We start from the raw sequence: 21,694 nt of genomic DNA on the forward strand, positions 1-21,694 counted from the left end.
TGTATCTCCCGACCCTGCCCACTACCGGGAGGCTTATGCACCATTGTTGTTTGCTATTGATTTCTTATTTTACGTAAAAACATCATCTTGTACAATACCATTATAATGTTGCATGATGGGTTCTGAATTTCGGATATGTTTTCTGGTTAACCTTGGTGCTTAAATTCTCATGGCTGCCCTTTTTAACTCGTTCAATGGAGATACAATGTTTGAGCTGAAATTTGAAGTTTTATTGTTCCTGGATTTGCTCAGTCAAAGCTGAAGAATTCAGTTATGACCCTCTAGTTCGGGATCACTTATCGGTTAAGGAGGTTGGTTCAAAACAAAACGGTAGATGGTTAGAACGGTAGTGCTACGGGTCCTTAAACTTATATAATTTAGGATGGCATGTCACCTACCCTTGAGGTGTCACTAACAACTAATGTATAATGATTTTATTGGTTCTGACATGTCACATCAACATGCCACGTAGTGTAGTCGGACTACACAATAATTTCTCACACTTGCCTATGCAATTAAATTTTTTTAAATTTTTTCTTTTCTCAAACAAAATTTTAAAACACTCTCTCGAAATAATTGGCACAAACTGAAGTGTCGGTTGGCAGGTTGATTAGTCAAAATTGTCTAATTCTATTCTGGTGGCTTAATTGGCACAAATTGAAGTGTCGATGGTCAATTTGGAACAATTTGATAGTCAGTAGTTAAATTGGAACATTGACCATTTTTCGGTGGCTAGTAATTACTTTAACCCGTAGTAACTAGTAAGTTGAGATTTGGAATAAGAGCAAAGGAAGTTGTTTCAACTTCACTTGACCTCCCAAAGTTGGTTTAAGCCTTGTATTTTGCTTAAACCATTGGAGACATCAACAAATTAAATTTTGGATGCTTATGCTATTGAATACGATTAGTAGGAGACAAGAAGGCAACTTCGTAATGGCAAAACAAATTAAACACGTGATTTAAGCTTTCAATTTCTTTTCAAAGAGAATATATATATATATATATATATTATTTTTTTTAATTTCTATTAAGAAATGATATATTCAAATTCTAGAGAAAGACAGAGAAATAAATTTAGCACTAGGACCAAATTTCCAACTATGAAAAAAATTCTATGTTATTGATGAGTACTTACGCAAGGCTTTATTCACACCAAACGGCAAATTGATAAGGACCTTGTTTTTTAATAGGGTATTGCCGTAATAGGTGCCATTGGTAAATTGGTGAGAATGAAGATAGAATCAACCAATTGCTGGATTGCCTTCACTTTTTATGTTGGTCTTTTATTTTGTCATGTTTTTGAGATGAAGTAGTAAAATCAATTTACATTCTTTTTTGCTACACAAACATGTTATTATATTGTTTTTTACCATACAAACATACGATTAATTACATTATTTTTTACCATACAGACCCTGTGATTACATTGTTTTTTGCGATACAAACTTTCAATTACATTGTTTTCATACAAATGTAATTTTCAGAATAGATAAATATAAGCTGGAGAAAAAAATAGTCGACAAACTAATCAAGAATAACAAGGTGGATACATTGTCTCAAAAGCATATTCATTCAAATGGTTGTCAAATACAGTGTCACGTTGTTTTCAATACAACGTAACTTCCAAAATATGCCAAAAAAAAAGGACAAAAAGTTACATTGTTGTTTGAAGTGGTTGGACACGTTACTGAAGGTGGCTAGGTGTCTGGATCAACAAATTACATTATTTTTAAACACAATGATTTGCTCCGGTCGGAATCCGATAGCTATCTGGTCAGAAAATAGATGGGTAAGGTGCGTCTCGACGAGTGGAGTTCAAATATGAGATCGTTTGTTGGAAGAGCTACAGTGGTGGTGGTTGTCTCGTGAGTGGGAGGGAGAAAAGGGGAGAGGAGGGAGGAGAGAGAAAGGGGGAAAGAGAATAGAGAGAGAGCGGATGGTTATCGGAAGCACTACATGTCTATAATTTTTCATAATCTAGGTGGCATGAGGAGAAGTGTAGGGGGTCATTTTAATATAAAATTATTAAAATGACCCCCACACTTCTCCTCATGCCACCTAGATTATGGATAATTATGGACACATATCATTTTGGGATGGTTATATAGAGCCAAAATGCTGATGTAGAATCCTATGTGAAATGCCACATAGAATTGAGAAGGGTTAAGACAAAAATTGTCGGGACATTTAGCATTGCCGTATTTATCACGCACGCACAAGGGATCCCTTGATGGGCTGTCGTGGGTAGGTTTTCGTTGATACCAATTATCAATCACTGTCTCTATGCTAAATGACATCATCTTAAAAAAGATTAAACAACACCAAATTATCTCTATATATACACCACTTGTCGCACAAAACAGCAAAACATCTTATTTGTTCTTTTATGAACCTTTTCAATTACTTAGCAATGCATCAATCACTCATCCTTTTTTTCATTATTTTCTTATTCCATATTTTGATTCAATCTCTTACAAAAGGGAAAAACATCAACTTCAACGTTGATCTTATTCATCGTGATTCGCCACTATCTCCACTTTATAACTCTTCTCTAACTCCATATGAGTTGATGAGAAAGGCTGCGCTACGTTCCTATAGTCGAGCCAACTTTCTTCGCGCATCTATGCATATTGATGATAAGCAATATGTGTCATCGCTCACTGAATATCAAGGTCACTATTTCATGGAGGTTTATATTGGATCCCCACCTGTTGTATTCCATCTGATTGCTGACACCGGAAGTAGTCTCATATGGGTAAAATATTCTCAAGATTATAAGCCACACCACTTTTATCCACCAAGTTCATCCGCCTATCAAAATGTTTCTTATAACCCAGAATTTTGCAAGGCTTTGGGCAATAGAAATGTTGGGGACTCAGAGAGTTGCGAATATGATCGTTCTTACTCGGATGGTTCATATACGTCAGGAATCCTAGGCAAGGAAACTTTCCATTTAAATCTCACTACACATGGATCACATCCTTTTCACGGAGTAGTGTTCGGATGTAGTAAAGAACATTACTTATATGGAGGGAATAGTAAATTTCAAGGTATTGTTGGCCTCGGAGCAGGAGTATTATCGTTAGTTTCTCAATTGAAATCTCAAATAGAATCCAAATTCTCCTATTGCTTAGTTCCCATCACTTCAAAGAAAACTAATAAGTTGAGATTTGGAGCGGGAGAAATGATTTCTGGGGTAGAGGTTGTTTCAACTCCAATTGTATTTAAACATCCTCCTAATCACTACTATGTCAGTCTTGAAGGTATTAGCATTGGAGGAAATAAAGCAATCACAGGTCATCGTCGAGGTAAACATATCATGATAGATTCTGGAACTTTTCTTACAATGTTACACTCAAGCCTATACAATAATCTCGAAACCATTGTTAAAAATGCAATCGATGGTACCCCAATAAAAAATCCACCGGGAAAATTTAAATTGTGTTATGAAACCAAATCTATTAGACTTAACGACCTCCCAAAAATGGTGTTCCATTTTGAAGATGCAGACATTCATCTACTACCTATTCACACATTTATGCAATGTCTTGGTGATGTGGTTTGTATGATAATAGTCCCAAATGATAATCTTTCGATATTTGGAAGTATGGCACAAGTGAACTTTCAAGTGGAATTCGACCTCCAAAATAAAAAGGTTTCTTTCACTAGAGTAAATTGCGAGGCAATGTAGCATCTGGAAGCCCCTTCAATGTTATGTTACTCTCTATAACTTAAAAGAAGAGTAATTATGTCTTTATACTCCTCAAGTATATTAAGTTTAATTAATAAGGAGGAGATTATGGCTTTGTATTTTCTTTTGAATTTGCACTAACAAATAATTGAGGATTTATACCATATATACAAATTGGTACTATATATGTCGCAACTTTTTAAATCTTGTATATATAGTTTATAATCATCGAGTGATATAACATGTGAAGTCTTTCCACTAATTATGTTGAAACACTGAATGCCTAGCTTCAAATTGGCATCGTCTTCATTTGAATTAATTTGATTATCTTTAAAAATTAAATCTATTATTCTGCCATTTTGCTGTATAAAATCCAGCTAGATTGATTAATAAAAAAATTGAATTGTCAATGTCACTCATAAAAAGCCAAAGCAACTAATAATAGTATTATAAATAACTAATAATAAAATAATATTATTCATAAAATAATGTGAAACCAAGAAAGCAAAACAAATAGTGCCGAATTGATTGATTCTCTTTGATGCAATAACAAGAGCACCCTAAAAAATTGCCATTCAAATTGCTTACATTCTCTTTGGTGCAATAACAAGAGCACCCTAAAAAATTGCCATTCAAATTGCTTATATTCTCTTTGGTGCAATAACAAGAGCACCCACAGCTGGTTGATGATTCCAATTAATAGTCTAACAAAAAATTAGCACATTTGAAACAATATAGATCATAATTTTTTTTCCAAATAATTGGTTAGAGATAATTGATTTCTCCTTTACAAAATTGAATATAGCCGGCTTTTATATATATATATATACATATAAATTCTCTTATGAGGTCCAAAAATGATATCCTAACTTTTAAGATTCTTTTTTTGGGTACAAAACATTTTGTTTTAAATTTAAAAAAATATATGTGTTTTGATCAGTCTTACCAACTCAATGATATATTTTTTGTTCGAAACAAAAATCAAATGACCGAAAAGGTGTATTTATATCTAACGATACACAATTATCATGAATTTATATCTAATGAAATTGCTGATATTGATATTGATATTATGGGTTGCCATTTTTTTTGGGTCTTGGAAGGATAGAGTGAGAGTGTTGGAATGTTTTTGTTGAAGAAGAAAGAAAGGATTTTGTATTTGCGGGAGGTTGTGTCTTGGAAGGATAGAAAGAAAGTGTTTGAACGTTGTTTGAAGAAGGAAGAAAGAATTCTGAACCTCCTCTCATACCAAGATAAAAAAACGTAAACTGAGATACTATTATTGATTGTACTGAACTGAACAACACTAGACAACATCATATATCATCTTTATCCTTTTGTTGAAGAGGTAAAGCAAGATGATAATGTTGGTAAAGATCTTTGAATGTTGAACTGTATCAGGTAACATTAATTGGTGGCTACCCTTGTCATTTGTTGGACCTATGGTCCTATATGTCTAATTTTGATGATATTAAATCAATTATAAATGATAATGAAACATTAAAGCAATATTTGATTTATATGAATTGAATTTAAATGACTATATATTTTTGAGATAGTGCTGGAAATTAAGTTTTGAAAACAAACATACATGAACTAAGTTAGAGCATCAATTTTCCAATTATCATATCTTAACCAACTTAGGTCCAAATGACTTGAAACTTGAACCACATGCACAAGAAGGTTTAATATATGTTCTAGGACTATATTCATGAGAAATTAAAGTGCATCACATATATATTTGGTCATATGCTTAAATTCCGCCAAAACTAGGTTTTACCTAATTTTGTGCATATGTGTTCTTTGTGAACGTGGTGAACCAAATGAACTCCGATTTAAATGAAATTTCGTGTGCATTTAGTTTCATCACTATGAACATATTTGATTTAGTAAAGTTCAAGAGAAAAAGGTCATTTACACTGAGTTTGCAAAATGACTTTGAATTTACACTTAGAATTATCGGTTTCACTATTAGTGATCTAATTGCTTGGTTGAGTGACCAAAGACGATTTCCGATTGTTATGAAATTTTACATGTGACATTCTAATAAATGATAAATGATTTATCATCCAGTAATATGAATTTTTGGTTGTTTTTCTAATGTAGATTAACCTATGCGCTCTATATGAAGCTCTTTGAGCTTACATGCAATTGGGGAGTTCTATCTCCTATTTCCTTGTAGGGTTAATCATCATTGTGGTCTCATATGGCTCAGAATTTAGTATGTTCAAGAGTGGTCGAAGTCCTGTTTCTAAGAATGAGCTTGGAGCTCTAGGAAACAAATGAAAAAATCCTATATTTGCCAACTTTCCACTAAGGACATTTAATCAAGTTGAATGAATCAAACCATTGAGGCTATTGGTTGTGGTCTTCATGGAGATACAACTCTTTTCAACATGTGGGACAAACCTTGTCCTCTCTATCATTAGTGATATATTCTTGTTTGACATTTTCACTCAGACATGTGCTACCAAGAAGTTAGGATTGGTGCAATCAAACAAGATCCTTGACATTTCACTCAAGACATGTGCTACCCAAGAAAGTTAGGTTGGTGCAATCAAACAGATCCTTGACTAAGGGATCACTTTTGAAGTCTTTGATTCAAAATGAAGGGACAAGATGGCATAGTACAAATTTACATCCATGGTTGAGAATTAAGAGAGTTTGAATGGTCAAGATTTGAAGACGTACATTGATCAAAGGGTTGTGCTTGTGACAACACTTATGGAAGAAAGGTACAACTTGACTTCTCTCAAGCTTCCAACGTCTATATGCTCTATGGTGGAGATTTGTTTGCTCAATCATCAATGACCAAGATTAGGAGCTGCAATGGATGGTAGAGATCAACTCTTGAAGTTTGATCCAATGGCTGCAAGCATAGGAGAGAATTGCCTTTAAAAGAGGATATTCCCTTTCATACAACTTGGAGAAGCAAATTGAAAAATTATCCTTGAGAGAAACCTCTTGCTATCAAGTTCATCAATCATCAAGCTTTCTTGCTATTTGCTACAACAAGCTTCTCCAAATACAAGCCTCTACAATCAAGGACTTCTCACTACTCTTGCTTTTGCAAAGGGCAGTTCCTATATCCTTTAGGCTTTGTTTACTTACAATCTAACCTCTCTTGTTCTTAAAATCCTATCTTTGAGAGTGTTGCTGTAATCTTGAGAGTTCCACACCAAATACCTTTGAGGTAACCTGTGAGAACCTTGGCTGAAAATCCCATTGAGAAATTCCCTTTGTTAGGGGAAATTGTAAACATTGAAGTTTGAGGGAGTTCTTAGAAACCCTTGGTGTAAGGAGTTTTTGTGGGTCCTCTTAAAACCACCCTTAGTGGAGTTGGGAAAATCCTAGGTTGGTGAATCTAGGTAGTAGACGTAGGAGAAGGGTCTCCGAACTACTATAGAATCGCTGTGTTGATTTCTTTGTTACTTGTTTTATTTACTACTTGTTTCAAACTGCAGATTTTCAAAACCCTAATCTGTCCGAGAATTAGCAGACCTGCCTTAAACTTTGAATTTTGATCTGAAATTTTGATATAGTGTTTATTAAGGTGTTGTGACATTGCATATAAAATTTCGTTGCATTTTGACATCATTTGATAGGTAAAATCTGAGTTGAAAAATCTGTGTGCAGTGTGTTGCTTGAAAATCTGTTTTGTGCAATTCTTGATTATTTGATATTTGGTCATTCACTATATTGTATCACATCTTGTATTGGATTGAATATTGATTAGGAAAATCATTAGAGTCCAAATTTGTGTGCTACTTGTTAATTGCCATTAATTTGTTTAAATTGAAAAAGGGATTCCAATTGGAATTTGGGGACACAATTCACCCCCCCCTCTTGTGTTAAACTCGATCCGTCAATTGGTATCGGAGCAGGTTAGCTAAAACTAGGAGTTATATCCTATTTGGCATATTTATGGCAAATATTAATTCTTATGGTGAGGCCGAAGGCCTATCCATGAATAGACCACCATTTTTCAATGGCTTGCAATACGGTTTTTGGAAACTTATGTTCCTAGGAAACTTTTGGGTGATGAGATGGTAGATAAGGAAAAGAGTGAGTTTACTAAGGAAGATAAGAGATTACTTAGCCTAAATAATAAGGCAATCAACACTTTGCACATTGCACTTATTAGGAGTGAATTTGATTACATAGCTCAATGTAAGAGTGCAAAGGAGATTTGGGATATGTTAGAGTTGAAGCATGAAGGAACAAGTCAAGTGAAGGACTCTAAGATAAACATGCTAGTCACCGAGTTTGAGACCTTTAGAATGAAGAAGGGTGAGAGCATTAGGGAGATGTTTTCTAGACTTACTTGCATATGTAATGAATTAGAAGCTTTGAACAAACCATATGAGGAAGTTGATAAGGTCCAAAAGATCCTTAGGAGTTTACCTAGGATTTGGAAAGATAAGGTAGTAGCCATTAAAGAGGCTAAAGACCTTAGGAAGCTTAAGATAGAGGAATTAATAGGAAGTCTAATGACACATGAGTTGGAGATGTCAAGATTAGATGAGGAAGATGCACCACCTAAGAAAAATGGCTTAGCTCTTAGGATCAATAGTGACACTAGTTCGGATTCTAGTGATGATGATAGTGAAATAGGGGCAGCCCTATTAGCTAAGCATTTCAAGAAGTTCTTGAAGATGAACAAACGTGGAGGATTCAAGAATAGAAAGGCTTTTAAAGAAAAGAGAGAGGAGAAAGAGAAAGAAAAGAGTACTTGCTTTAAGTGTGGCAAAGTAGGTCACTTTATGGCCGATTGCCCTAAGCTTCAAAAGAAGAAGCATAAGGAATATAGAGAGAAAGAGAAGAAGAAGACAAAGGGAAGAAGGAGAAGAAGGCATTCAAGGCCACTTGGGATGATTCTTCATCATCATCTTCAAGTGATAGTGAAGAGGAACTCCAAGCCAACTTGTGTCTCATGGCAAATGAGGAAGAGGAAGTGTCCTCATCAAATTCGGATGAGATGGTAACATCTTCTAAACCTTCTTATGATGAGCTCTCTTGTGTTTATGATGAACTTTATATTGCTTATGAGAAATTGATGCATAAACACAAGCATGCTAAGAAAGAAGTTAGTAGACTTTCTAAAGTAGAAAAAATGCATCTAAATGAGTGTTGTGATTTGAAATCTAAATATGATGATGTATGTTTTTCACTTGATGCATTAGTTCAAGAAAATGAGGATTTAAAAAATCAATTGAAAACATGTGTTAATTCTAGTAACATTGCATCATCTAGCAATTCACATGACTTAGATGCTTTGCATGCTAGGATTCATGAGCTAGAAGGTGAGTTGGATACATGGGATGATCATGAGTGCATTATTATGCCTAACTCTTCTTCTCTACAAAAAGAGCTTGATATGGCCAATGAGAAATACAATATGCTTGAAAAACAATTTTCAAAATTTTCTATGAGTTCTTCTAAATTGGATGAACTTCTTGCATCTCAAAGACATTATCTTGACAAGAGTGGATTAGGATATGATCCTATGAAACTTAAGGACACCCTAGAGGCTAAGGAGGCCACGGTCAATGTGAACAAAAATGGTACCTACCCCAAGGGTAAGGCTAATGTTCCTAAGGGAACTACACCTAGGAAGAGAAAAGTTTATGTGAAGAAGGTTTGGGTGCCTAAAGGGTTGAATGACTTTGAAAAGAAAGCATATGTGATGAGAACTTTCAAAATTGATGCATATGCCTTTATTGCTACTAACCCCAAAGGATCCAAAGTTTGGATACCTAAGGTATATTAAACATGTGTTTATCTAGGTGTGCTTAAAATCCAAATCCGAATCATGCAAATGGTATTTGGATAGTGGTTGTTCTAGACACATGACGGGAGATGCTTCATTATTCACATCCTTTGAAGCAAAGAAGAATGGAGGATTTGTGACCTTTGGAGACAAGGTCAAAGGTAAGATCCTAGGCTTGGGATCCATAGGTAACTCTTCTTTCTCCCTTAGTGAAGTAAGATTGGTTGAAAATTTATCTTTTAATTTATTGAGTGTTAGTCATTTAGCCGATAAAGGCTTTGATATTCTTTTCAAAAATGATAAATGTTATGTGTTTGATGTTTATGGTAATGTTGTGAAATTAGGAAGTAGAAGTGGTGATATGTATGTAATGCATTTTGATGCTATGAAAAATTCTAAAATATCTTGCTTGCTTGCTAAGAATGATGATGCTTTGCATTGGCATAGAAGATTAGGTCATATCGGAATGTCTACATTGAAAAAGTTGTGTGCCAATGAACTTATTAGAGGATTGCCTAAGTTAAATTTCAATGTTGAACATGTTTGTGATGTTTGTGTTAGGGGTAAACAAACTAAAGAGTCTTTTAAGCCTAAACTTGATATTAGTACTTCTAGGCCTCTAGAATTGTTACATATGGATTTATTTGGTCCTAGTAGAGTTAGGAGTCTAGGTGGAAAATACTATGCATTTGTTATTGTGGATGATTATACTAGATTTACATGGTGTTTGTTTCTTGTGCATAAAAGTGATGCATTGCATGCTTTTGAAAACTTACTTAGGAGATTGCAAAATGAGCATAACTTAAAAGTTTCAAAAATTAGAAGTGACCATGGAGGTGAATTTGAAAATGCTAATTTTGATTCTTTGTGTGCTTCTTTTGGTATTAAACACGAGTTTAGTGCTCCTAGGACACCTCAACAAAATGGGGTTGTAGAAAGGAAGAATAGAACTTTACAAGAACTAGGAAGAACCATGCTTCTAGAATATAATCTTCCTAAATATTTTTGGGCCGAAGCTACTAGTAATGCATGTTATGTGAGTAATAGACTTAGCATTAGAAAAGGATTAAAGAAAACTCCTTATGAACTCTTGTATGGCAAGAAACCTAAAGTAGATTACTTTAAGGTTTTTGGTGCTAAATGTTTTATTTTAAATACCAAAGACAATTTGGATAAATTTGATGCAAAGAGTGACATTGGAATATTTTTAGGATATTCATCATCATCTAAAGCATATAGAGTATTTAACTCTAGAACTAAAATTGTGGAAGAAAGTGTAAATGTTAAATTCGATGATATGACCACACTTGCTCCAAATGTGCGTGTAGAAAATAAATTTTCAGATTTGGAACATCCTTTGAAGCACAAAAATGAAGGTACACATGGAGTACAATTGCTAGAAGAAGATGAAGATGATGTCCCTTTGGTGGAGAACTTAAGGGAGATGAATATCTCAAATGAAGAAACACCACCAAATGAAGAAAGTGAAGGTGAACCCGAGGGAAATGAAGAACCAAAAGAAGCTGAAAATGCTATGGAACAACCGGGTGTTCACAAATACAAGGTGATGAAGTCTCATCCAAAAGAACTAATTATTGGAGACTTGCATCAAGGAAGGCAACTAAGAGCCAAAAGGGACTCTACGGTCAATTCTAATCCTTTAAACTCTTTTGCCATGCTTTCTTTAGTAGAGCCTAAAAATGTACGTGATGCTTTGCATGATGATGATTGGGTGTATGCCATGCAAGAGGAGTTAGAACAATTTGAGAGAAGTAAGGTTTGGACTCTTTGTCCTAAACCTAAAGACCACACCATTATAGGAACAAAATGGGTCTATAGGAATAAGATGGATGAAAATGGTAATGTAACTAGGAACAAAGCTAGATTAGTGGCCCAAGGATATTGCCAAGAAGAGGGCATTGACTTTGATGAAACCTTTGCACCGGTTGCAAGGTTAGAGGCTATTAGATTATTGCTTGCATTTGCATGTTACAAAAATATCAAACTTTTTCAAATGGATGTGAAAAGTGCATTTTTAAATGGTGTGATAAATGAGGAAGTTTATGTTAAACAACCTCCCGGATTTGAAAGTAAGAAATTTCCAAACCATGTTTACAAACTAGACAAGGCTTTATATGGTTTAAAACAAGCTCCTAGAGCTTGGTATGAAAGATTGTCTAAGTTCTTGCTTGAAAATGGTTTTCAATGTGGTAGTATTGATGATACTTTGTTTATTAAATACAAAGGTCTTGATATGCTAATTGTGCAAATATATGTTGATGATATTGTGTTTGGTGCTACATTAGAATCTATGTGTGAAGATTTTGCATTATGCATGAAGAATGAATTTGAAATGAGTATGATGGGTGAGTTGACTTACTTTCTAGGTTTACAAATTAAACAAACCCCACTTGGCACTCACATTAGTCAAACTAAGTATACAAATGAGATATTAAAAAGGTTTGGCATGGATATTTCTAAAGGTTCATCCACACCTATGGGAGTGGGAACCAAATTAGAACCCGACCTAGATGGTAATGATGTTGATCAAAAGAGATATAGGTCAATGATTGGTAGTTTACTTTACTTGACCGCATCTAGGCCCGATATTATGTTTAGTGTTTGCATGTGTGCAAGATTTCAATCTAATCCTAAGCAAACACATCTCATGGCCATAAAGAAGATTCTTAGGTACTTAAAGGACACACCTTCCCTAGGGTTGTGGTATGATAAGAAATCTTCATTTGACTTGCATTCATTTGTAGATGCCGACTTTGCGGGTTGCAAAATAAATAGGAAAAGTACTAGTGGTACTTGTCAATACCTAGGAAATATGCTCATATCTTGGTTCTCCAAGAAGCAAACATGTGTTGCTTTGAGCACTACCGAAGCCGAATATATGGCTATTGGTAGTTGTACTTGCCAATTGCTTTGGATTAAACAACAAATGCTTGATTTTAATATGGAATTTTCAAACATTCCAATTCTTTGTGATAACATAAGTGCCATACATTTGTCTAAGAATCCTAGATATCATGGTAAAGCTAAGCATATAGACATTAGACATCATTTCATTAGAGATCATGTTGCTAAAAAGAACATTGTGCTTGAACATGTAGAAGGGGAACATAATATTGCCGATTTGTTCACTAACCTTTAGCTAAGGATAGATTCATAAAACTAAGAAATGCATTGGGTTTGTGTGAAGCACCTTGAGTGCATATTACTTGAATGCATATCCTTGTTTGATTGATATCCCAAGATTGAACTTGAATGCTTATTATATTTTCTTGGTGATATGTGCTTATAAGCTAAATGTATAAATTGGTATGCATGATTGAAGGGGGAGTAACCTAGTGTCATTAGGAGGCCATGGGTCACTTAGTGTGATAGGCTCCAAATTAGGTCACTTAGGTTCTATTAGTTCAATTGGTGTGTTGCCATGACTATTTGTTGATGAGAACTAGTTTTGATATTATTTGAAGATGTTTATGGTCTTAAATCACTTTTGTGATAAAATCTCAAAAATGCTTATAAATCTTTTACAAAACTTGCATCAACCCCTTAGTTCTCCACTTTTTGAATTATTACAAAAAGGGGGAGAGACATGATGATAAATTGCATTAAAATCATTTGCCAAAATGCATATATAGGCATAACTTAAGGGGGAGTGTATATGCCATGATTGGGAGAGAATAGATGTTAAAGTAAGGGGGAGCTAAGCTTACTTAACTAAAGTTGTATATGAGTTTCAAAATTGTTTTAAATTGATATCATTAAACTTTTTAATGCACTTTGAATTGATATTAAATTCAATTACAATCAAATAGACATTTATATCATGCATGTTTTGTAATCATCAAAAAGGGGGAGATTGTTGGACCTATGGTCCTATATGTCTAATTTTGATGATATTAAATCATTTATAAATGATAATGAAACATTAAAGCAATATTTGATTTATATGAATTGAATTTAAATGACTATATATTTTTGAGATAGTGCTGGAAATTAAGTTTTGAAAACAAACATACATGACTAAGTTAGAGCATCAATTTTCCAATTATCATATCTTAACCAACTTAGGTCCAAATGACTTGAAACTTGAACCACATGCACATGAAGGTTTAATATATGTTCTAGGACTATAATCATGAGAAATTAAGTGCATCACATATATATTTGGTCATATGCTTAAATTCCGCCAAAACTAGGTTTTACCTAATTTTGTGCATATGTGTTCTTTGTGAACGTGGTGAACCAAATGAACTCCGATTTAAATGAAATTTCGTGTGCATCTTAGTTTCATCACTATGAACATATTTGATTTAGTAAAGTTCAAGAGAAAAGGTCATTTACACTGAGTTTGCAAAATGACTTTGAATTTACACTTAGAATTTATCGGTTTCACTATTAGTGATCTAATTGCTTGGTTGAGTGACCAAACGATTTCCGATTGTTATGAAATTTTACATGGACATTCTAATACATATAAAATGATTTATCATGCAGTAATATGAATTTTCTGGGTTGTTTTTCTAATGTAATTAACCTATGCGCTCTATATGAAGCTCTTTGAGCTTACATGCAATTGGGGAGTTCTACCTCCTATTTCCTTGTAGGTTAATCATCATTGTGGTCTCATATGGCTCAGAATTCAGTATGTTCAAGAGTGGTCGAAGTCCAGTTTCTAAGAATGAGCTTGGAGCTCTAGGAAACTATGAAAAATCCTATATTTGCCAACTTTCCACTAAGGCATTTAATCAAGTTGAATGAATCAAACATTGAGGCTATTGGTTGTGGTCTTCATGGAGATACAACTCTTTTCAAACATGTGGGACAAACCTTGTCCTCTCTATCATTAGTGATATATTCTTGTTTGACATTTTCACTCAAGACATGTGCTACCAAGAAAGTTAGGTTGGTGCAATCAAACAAGATCCTTGACATTTTCACTCAAGACATGTGCTACCAAGAAAGTTATTTGGTGCAATCAAACAAGATCCTTGACTAAGGGATCACTTTTGAAGTCTTTGATTCAAAATGAAGGGACAAGATGGCATAGTACAATCTACATCCATGGCTGAGAATTAAAGAGAGTTTGAATGGTCAAGATTTGAAGACATACATTGATCAAATGGTTGTGCTTGTGACAACACTTGTGCAATTTTTGACTTAAAAAAAGCATGTGCAACGTCTATATGCTCTATGGTGGAGATTTGTTTGCTCAAATCATCAATGACCAAGATTAGGAGCTGCAATGGATGGTAGAGATCAACTCTTGAAGTTTGATCCAATGGCTGCAAGCATAGGAGAGAATTGCCTTTAAAAGAGGATCTTCCCTTTCATACAACTTGGAGAAGCAAATTGAAAATTATCCTTGAGAGAAACCTCTTGCTATCAAGTTCATCAATCATCAAGCTTTCTTGCTATTTGCTACAACAATCTTCTCCAATACAAGCCTCTACAATCAAGGACTTCTCACTACTCTTGCTTTTGCAAAAGGGAAGTTCCTATATCCTTTAGGCTTTGTTTACTTACAATCTAAACCTCTCTTGTTCTTAAAATCCTATCTTTGAGAGTGTTGCTGTAATCTTGAGAGTTCCACACCAAATACCTTTGAGGTAACCTGTGAGAACCTTGGCTGAAAATCCCATTGAGAAATTCCCTTTGTTAGGGGAAATTGTAAACATTGAAGTTTGAGGGAGTTCTTAGAAACCCTTGGTGTAAGGAGTTTTGTGGGTCTCTTAAAACCACACCTTAGTGGAGTTGGGAAAATCCTAGGTTGGTGAATCTAGGTAGTAGACGTAGGAGAAGGGTCTCCGAACTACTATAAATCGCTGTGTTGATTTCTTTGTTTACTTGTTTATATTTACTACTTGTTTCAAACTGCAGGATTTTCAAAACCCTAATCTGTCCGAGATTAGCAGACTGCCTTAAACTTTGAATTTTGATCTGAAATTTTGATATAGTGTTTATTAAGGTGTTGTGACATTGCATATAAAATTTCGTTGCATTTTGACATCATTTGATAGGTAAAATCTGAGTTGAAAAATCTGTGTGCAGTGTGTTGCTTGAAAATCTGTTTTGTGCAATTCTTGATTATTTGATATTTGGTCATTCACTATATTGTATCACATCTTGTATTGGATTGAATATTGATTAGGAAAATCATTAGAGTCCAAATTTGTGTGCTACTTGTTAATTGCCATTAATTTGTTTAAATTGAAAAAGGGATTCCAATTGGAATTTGGGGACACAATTCACCCCCCCTCTTGTGTTAAACTCGATCCGTCAGTCATTATCTCAAGAGATGAAGTTAAGAGATGAGGTCGTCTGCTAGACTTTATTATCAGTTTGTTGTTCTGATAAGAATTGAGTGTAGTGTGACTTTTGTTGCCAACTGAAGATATATGTTGAACAACACAGCGTTTATCTGAAGTATGTTTGTTTGCATGGATATATCATTTGACATGAGCTAGTTACGTTGTATTTGTACCAGACATTTCACTTGAAATATTTGACCCGACCATGTGCGTAATAGCATTCTTGTCTCTCCTAACCACCTTATCACTCCCACTGTCTTCACGCAATTTTTGTAGCATAGCATAGTTGGTCATGATATGACATTCGTTGGTTATTAATATATATGGACACAATGTGTTCTTTTTCATAAAAACCACCATAAAAGTGGAAAGCTTTAATTAATCCGCTAAAGTAATGTCATCATTCATTATCCCACATCAGATTGATATACCCTAATCGAGTGACATATATACCAAGGCCAAGTACCTCTCACACTGTAAGCGTATTTTTTGGGCTAAAGTACTACAGAGACGGCCCAGAAGAACAAAGTCATGCGGACCTCTAGTCTTTGAAATATACATTATTGCATTGTAATCTCACCAAACAACAATGAGTTGGCTCATTTATGATTTATAAGGATTGAGTTCTTCTTAATCTAATACTTCTACTTCTGCCTAGAGCTTTGCGGTCAAGTTCTCCATCTGAAACTAGGAAGGAATACTCTATTTTTTCCCCCTCATATTTTGGTCTCCCTGTTGCTTGTGATTCAAGAATTTACCAATTACTTTGCAATCCGCAGATGTGATTTGAGCTGAATAACTCAAAGACGCCATAGTTTTTCTTTTTTTATTGAATGGTACATATCATGAGGTCTGCATTGGTAGTTTTCCTTGACATATAGATCATGGTATATTATCAGACAATTGTTTAAAGAAGCAACAATATTCATATTTGGATGTCCTTTAAGGTTCATGATATGATCATTAGGCACATGAGCTGATCAGGCCAGGAATACTATCTTCTTGTTGTGCTTAATTATATAAGGTGAAACAATAATGGGGAAGGTACTGAGGAAATCAGTCTTATTTCTATGTGCCATCCTTTACAATATGGTCACTTACATATTTATTGCCTGTAACAGCAATTTTGTTTTCTTAATAGGGCATTGACAAACTTTGTTTGGCAGGTTGTTTATAGCAACAAGTGCCGGAGAGATTGATTTTGGACCTGATATTTCTTTTCATTTCCAGCCTCAGTAATCTGTGATGGCACTGCTGCATGCCAGTTGCTTTACAGGGTAAGAATCTGTTAGGGCTGAGACATAAGCCTAGACATAAGTTGTGTTAATAGTTTAAGTTGGTCATGTTGACTATGTGTTGTATTATGTTAGCTTGTGTGGACTGCCATGTCACATGGTTCTATAGTTTTTTTAATATGTGTTTGTAGTGCTGCCAGATAAGCAATCTAGAAGAAATATCTAGGTTTCTTATTTTGGAAAGTTGTATTTTGTAAGAGACGGTGTACTCTTTTGGAAAAAATATGTGTGTGTGCTCCTGTGAGATACTGTGGTGATTTCTTGATTCTCATTCTTACTCTTGTCTTAATCTGTGAGTGTGAAGCTGTATTTCTGCTGGCTTAGTCACTGCTAGTTAGCTGGGAGGTGGTCTGTGTTTGCAATCAGTTATCAAGATTGAAGACTGAAGCTGTGTTGATGCCACCTGAGTTCAAGACAAGATTGGAGCTGGAATTCTGTGTGTTGGGAACTTGATTTCTGTGTGTGTAAACGTTGGTATCGAAGCAGTGTTTCTTTGTGGACCTGTGGTGAATCAGTTTGTGCAGACTCTTGAAGTAAGCTTCTTTCCTTTTTTGTTGTGATGTCTGCTTCATCTCTTCCTCATCCTCCCGTTTTCAAGGGAGAAAACTATGACTTTTGGGCAGCAAGGATGGAGTCTTTCTTCATGGCCCATGGTCTTTGGCATTTGATTGAGGATGGGTATGATTCTTCCTCACTCCCAGATGATCCTACAGTTCAACAAATTAAAGATCATAATGAATTGTGACAAAAGAATTACAAAGCCCTAATTTTTCTACACTCAGCAATTCATGAAATCATCTTTCCCAGAATTGTTGCGATTAAAAGTGCTAAGGCAGCTTGGTGTAAGTTACAAGAAGAATTTCAAGGGAGTGAGAGAGTAAGGCAGCAAAGATTATTGACTCTAAAAAGAGAGTTTGAAATGTTGAAGATGAAAGATGCAGAAACTGTGAGGGATTATTAAGCTAAATTGATTGAAATTGTTAATCAAATGAAGTTGTATGGTGAAGTAATCTCAGACTACAAGGTGGTAAAGAAAGTTCTTACTAGCCTGCCAGACAGATTTGAGGCTAAGGTGTCTGTCATAGAGGAGTCATGTGACTTGACCAAGCTTTCCATTACAGAGCTTTGTAGTAAACTACAAGCTCAAGAAATGAGGTTTTCTAGGAAATCAGAAGAGGTGACAGAAGGTGCTTTTCAGATTAAGCACAAAGGGAAGCAAGGCTCTAGCTCAAAGGAAAGCAAGAAAAAATTTAGTGATAAGTCTAGGAAGGGAAAATCCCCTGAGAATTCTTGTACTGGTGATCAAACTAAGAAAAGTCAAGGCAAGTTTCCACCTTGCCCTCACTACAACAAGACTAATCATCCTGAGAAGACTTGTTGGCAGAAATATGGGAGACCTCAGTGTAAGTTTTACAAGAAGCTAGGGCATATTGAAAAATACTGCAGACTGAAGCAGAATCCGGGTCAGTCAGCTAGTACAGGCTCACAAGAGGCACATTATTCGAGTAACCCGCAGCAGGGAGTGTAGGATCACTTGTTCATGGTTGTGGGCAATTCAAAGGTTCTTGATCTAAGTACTTGGCTCATTGACAGTGGCTGCACTAGTCATATGGCCAAGGACATTGCTATGTTTACTTCACTTTGACCGACCAGTGAGAACCAAAGTGAAGCTGGGTAATGGAGATGTAGTGCAAGCTGAGGGGAAGGGCGCTGTTACAATCAGTACCAAGCAAGGTACTAAATTTATTTCTGATGTGCTGTTGATACCTCAGTTAAATAGAAATCTTCTCAGTGTTGGACAAATGATGAAAAAGGGTTATACTCTTTTATTTGGTGATTTTTGTTTCACTATATTTGCACCTACTGGTGGTGAAAAAGCAAAGGTTAAAATGGTGGAGAACTATTTTCCTTTGCATATTAAATCTGTTAGTCATGGTGCCTTTACTATGAAGGCAGATGATTCTATGTTGTGGCATAGTAGATATGGGCATTTCAATTTTAAGGCTCTGAAGCAAGCTTGTGATCAACATATGGTGAGGGATATGTTTGTCTCTACTGTCAGTGGTCATGTTTGTAATGCATGTCAGTTTGGGAAGCTTCATAGGCAGTCTTTTCCTGTGAATTCAGCCTGGAGGGCAACTGAGAAATTACAATTGATCCACACAGATGTGTGTGGACCAATGAGTATGCCATCTTTGAGCCATAATAAATATTTTGTGCTCTTTATAGATGATTTTACAAGGATGACTTGGGTCTACTTCATCTCAAGTAAAGCTCAAGTGTTCTCTATGTTCAAGAAATTCAGAAGTATGGTTGAAGCTCAAAGTGGGCAGAAGATTAAAAGTATTAGATCTGATAATGGAACATAATATAATTCAGAAGCATTTGATCAATTTTGTGAAGAATTGGGAATTGCTCATCAGTTAACAGTGAGATATACACCCCAGCAAAATGGGGTTTCTGAGAGGAAGAACAGAACTGTTATGGAGATGGCCAGATGCATGTTAGCAGGTAAAAGGCTTCCAAAATAGTTTTGGGCATAAGCTGTGTACACCTCAGTGTATTTGCTTAATAGGCTTCCTACTAGCTCAGTGAAGGAGATGACCCCTATTGAAGTTTGTTTGGGAGTAAAACCTTCTGCCAAACATCTGAGAATATTTGGTTCAATATGTTATATTCATGTTCTTATAGTAAACAGGAGCAAATTGGATCAAAAGGCTGAATTAGGAATCTTCTTGGGTTGTGCTGCTCAATCCAAGGGATACAAAATTTATAATTTGCAAACAGAGAAAATTATAGTGAGCAGAGATGTAATTGTTGATGAGTAAGCCTATTGGGATTGGGAGAATAAGAATGTTGAGAAAGAAACTGGTTTTTTGCAAGTGTCTGACATAGGTAGTGGTAGTGCTCCAGACTGTGATTCTCAATTGGAGAATTCTGATAATACTGATGATAATAGTTCAACTACTAAGAAAATGAAGTCATTGGCAGAGATTTATGAGCAATGTAATGTTGCTACTGTGGAGACTTCTAGCTATGTTGAAGCTGCAAAGTTCTGTGAGTGGAGGAAAAGCTATGAAGGAGGGTTGGATATGATAGAGAAGAATGATACTTGGAGACTTACTGAAAGACCTAAGGACAGAAATGTTATTGGGTCAGTGGTTTTAAAGGTCAATTGAATCCTGATGGCTCAGGTGTTTAAACACAAAGCTGGCTTGTGGGTTAAAGGCTATGCTCAGGAGCAGGGGTGGATTATTTTGACACTTTTGCTCCTGTAGCAAGGCATGATACAGTGAAACTCCTCATTACACTTGCAGCTTATTTTGGCTGGAAAAATTTATCATTTGGATGTGAAAGCAGCCTTCCTCAATGGTGTGTAGAAGAAGATATTTATGTTGAGAAGCCTGAAGGGTTGAAATGGCAGGTAATGAAAATCTGGTGCTTAAGCTCAACAAGACACTTTATGGTTTGAAACAGGCTCCAAGAGCTTGGTATAGTAGGATTGATTCGTTCCTACTTGTCAAGGGTTTAGGAGGAGCAATAACGAGGCTACTTTGTATATCTGAAAGGGTGTGATGAACGCTTTATTGTTTCACTTTATGTTGATGATTTTCTGGTAACTGGTAATGATCTTGCAGCTGTGGAAGTGTTCTAGTCACAAATGGAGCATGAATTTGAGATGACAGATCTTGGTTTGATGAAGTATTTTCTAGGCATGGAAGTGCATCAAAGTAGCTCAGGTATTTTCTTATCTCAAAGAAATATGCAGTTGATATTTTGAAGAAATTTATGAAATAGAGAATTTCAGTATTAATGCTTCGAATGCTGTTGGTCTACCGAAAGGGACCTGAAAAATATCATTAATCATTCACTTAGCTACAGTTTAGGCGGGCTGTGATGTGAGAATGATATATGAGCACACTTCATGTGAACATCATGATGGCCTGTCTACCAACTAGATGCCCTGATCCATATTAGTTCACTGCTCATAACCTCTACTTTATCGTTATATAGTTCAACAATTATTCTATCTAGTCCTAGGAACATTCATGCCAAAAATGGAGAGGCCGGCTTGTTTATGGACAGTGGATTAGGTTATCTGAATAGTTGTTTCCTGGTTTGAGTTGAGTGAAAATGCCAAGTCTGTCAAATCTGTTTTATTGCATTGTTATCTTATCAGATAATATCACATGTGGTGGTGATATCACCCTGGAAAAGTATAGCAGACATGATTGAATACTAGCTAGTACTAAAATTAATGGAGTTCATCTATACAAAATCTTTTTATATCTCCAATTGGTCCTGCATGTTTCTTGAAGTAGTGGAACATGGGTTGTTACAAGAATGCAATTGCTCAATAACTGCTATATTTCTGATGGTTAGTTGGATAACAAAGCATGTGATTGCCTTGTGACCTTGTCCCTCACAGAGCCCTATCTAGTTTCCTCTTGGTCATTACTCAAACATCACGTGTTCTTGTATAAGCTCTTTCTTCTATATATACTTGTCTGCGTGTGGATTGGGCAAGCAAATCAAGTTCTAGTATTCTCAAAACACCAAAAGTTACCTTTTTTTTTCCTTCAACTTCAAGTATTCGGAGATTTTCTTTCTC

The 21,694-nt window shown here is 35.4% G+C and overlaps 2 protein-coding genes across 4 annotated transcripts in view; both read left to right on the top strand.

The window, feature by feature from the left end:
• LOC120002142 (auxin-induced protein 15A-like) overlaps positions 1-21,694 on the top strand; it is a 47,892-nt gene that overhangs the window by 2,477 nt on the left and 23,721 nt on the right. The gene's annotated exons all lie outside the window — the stretch shown is intronic.
• Positions 2,411-3,691, top strand: LOC120002537 (probable aspartic protease At2g35615). Its single transcript, XM_038851304.1, has one exon. It carries the CDS (start codon positions 2,411-2,413, stop codon positions 3,689-3,691), a length of 1,281 nt encoding a protein of 426 aa, XP_038707232.1.

The sequence above is a fragment of the Tripterygium wilfordii genome, chromosome 7 (genome assembly GCF_013401445.1).
Source record: "Tripterygium wilfordii isolate XIE 37 chromosome 7, ASM1340144v1, whole genome shotgun sequence".
Classification (NCBI taxonomy): Eukaryota; Viridiplantae; Streptophyta; class Magnoliopsida; order Celastrales; family Celastraceae; genus Tripterygium; species Tripterygium wilfordii.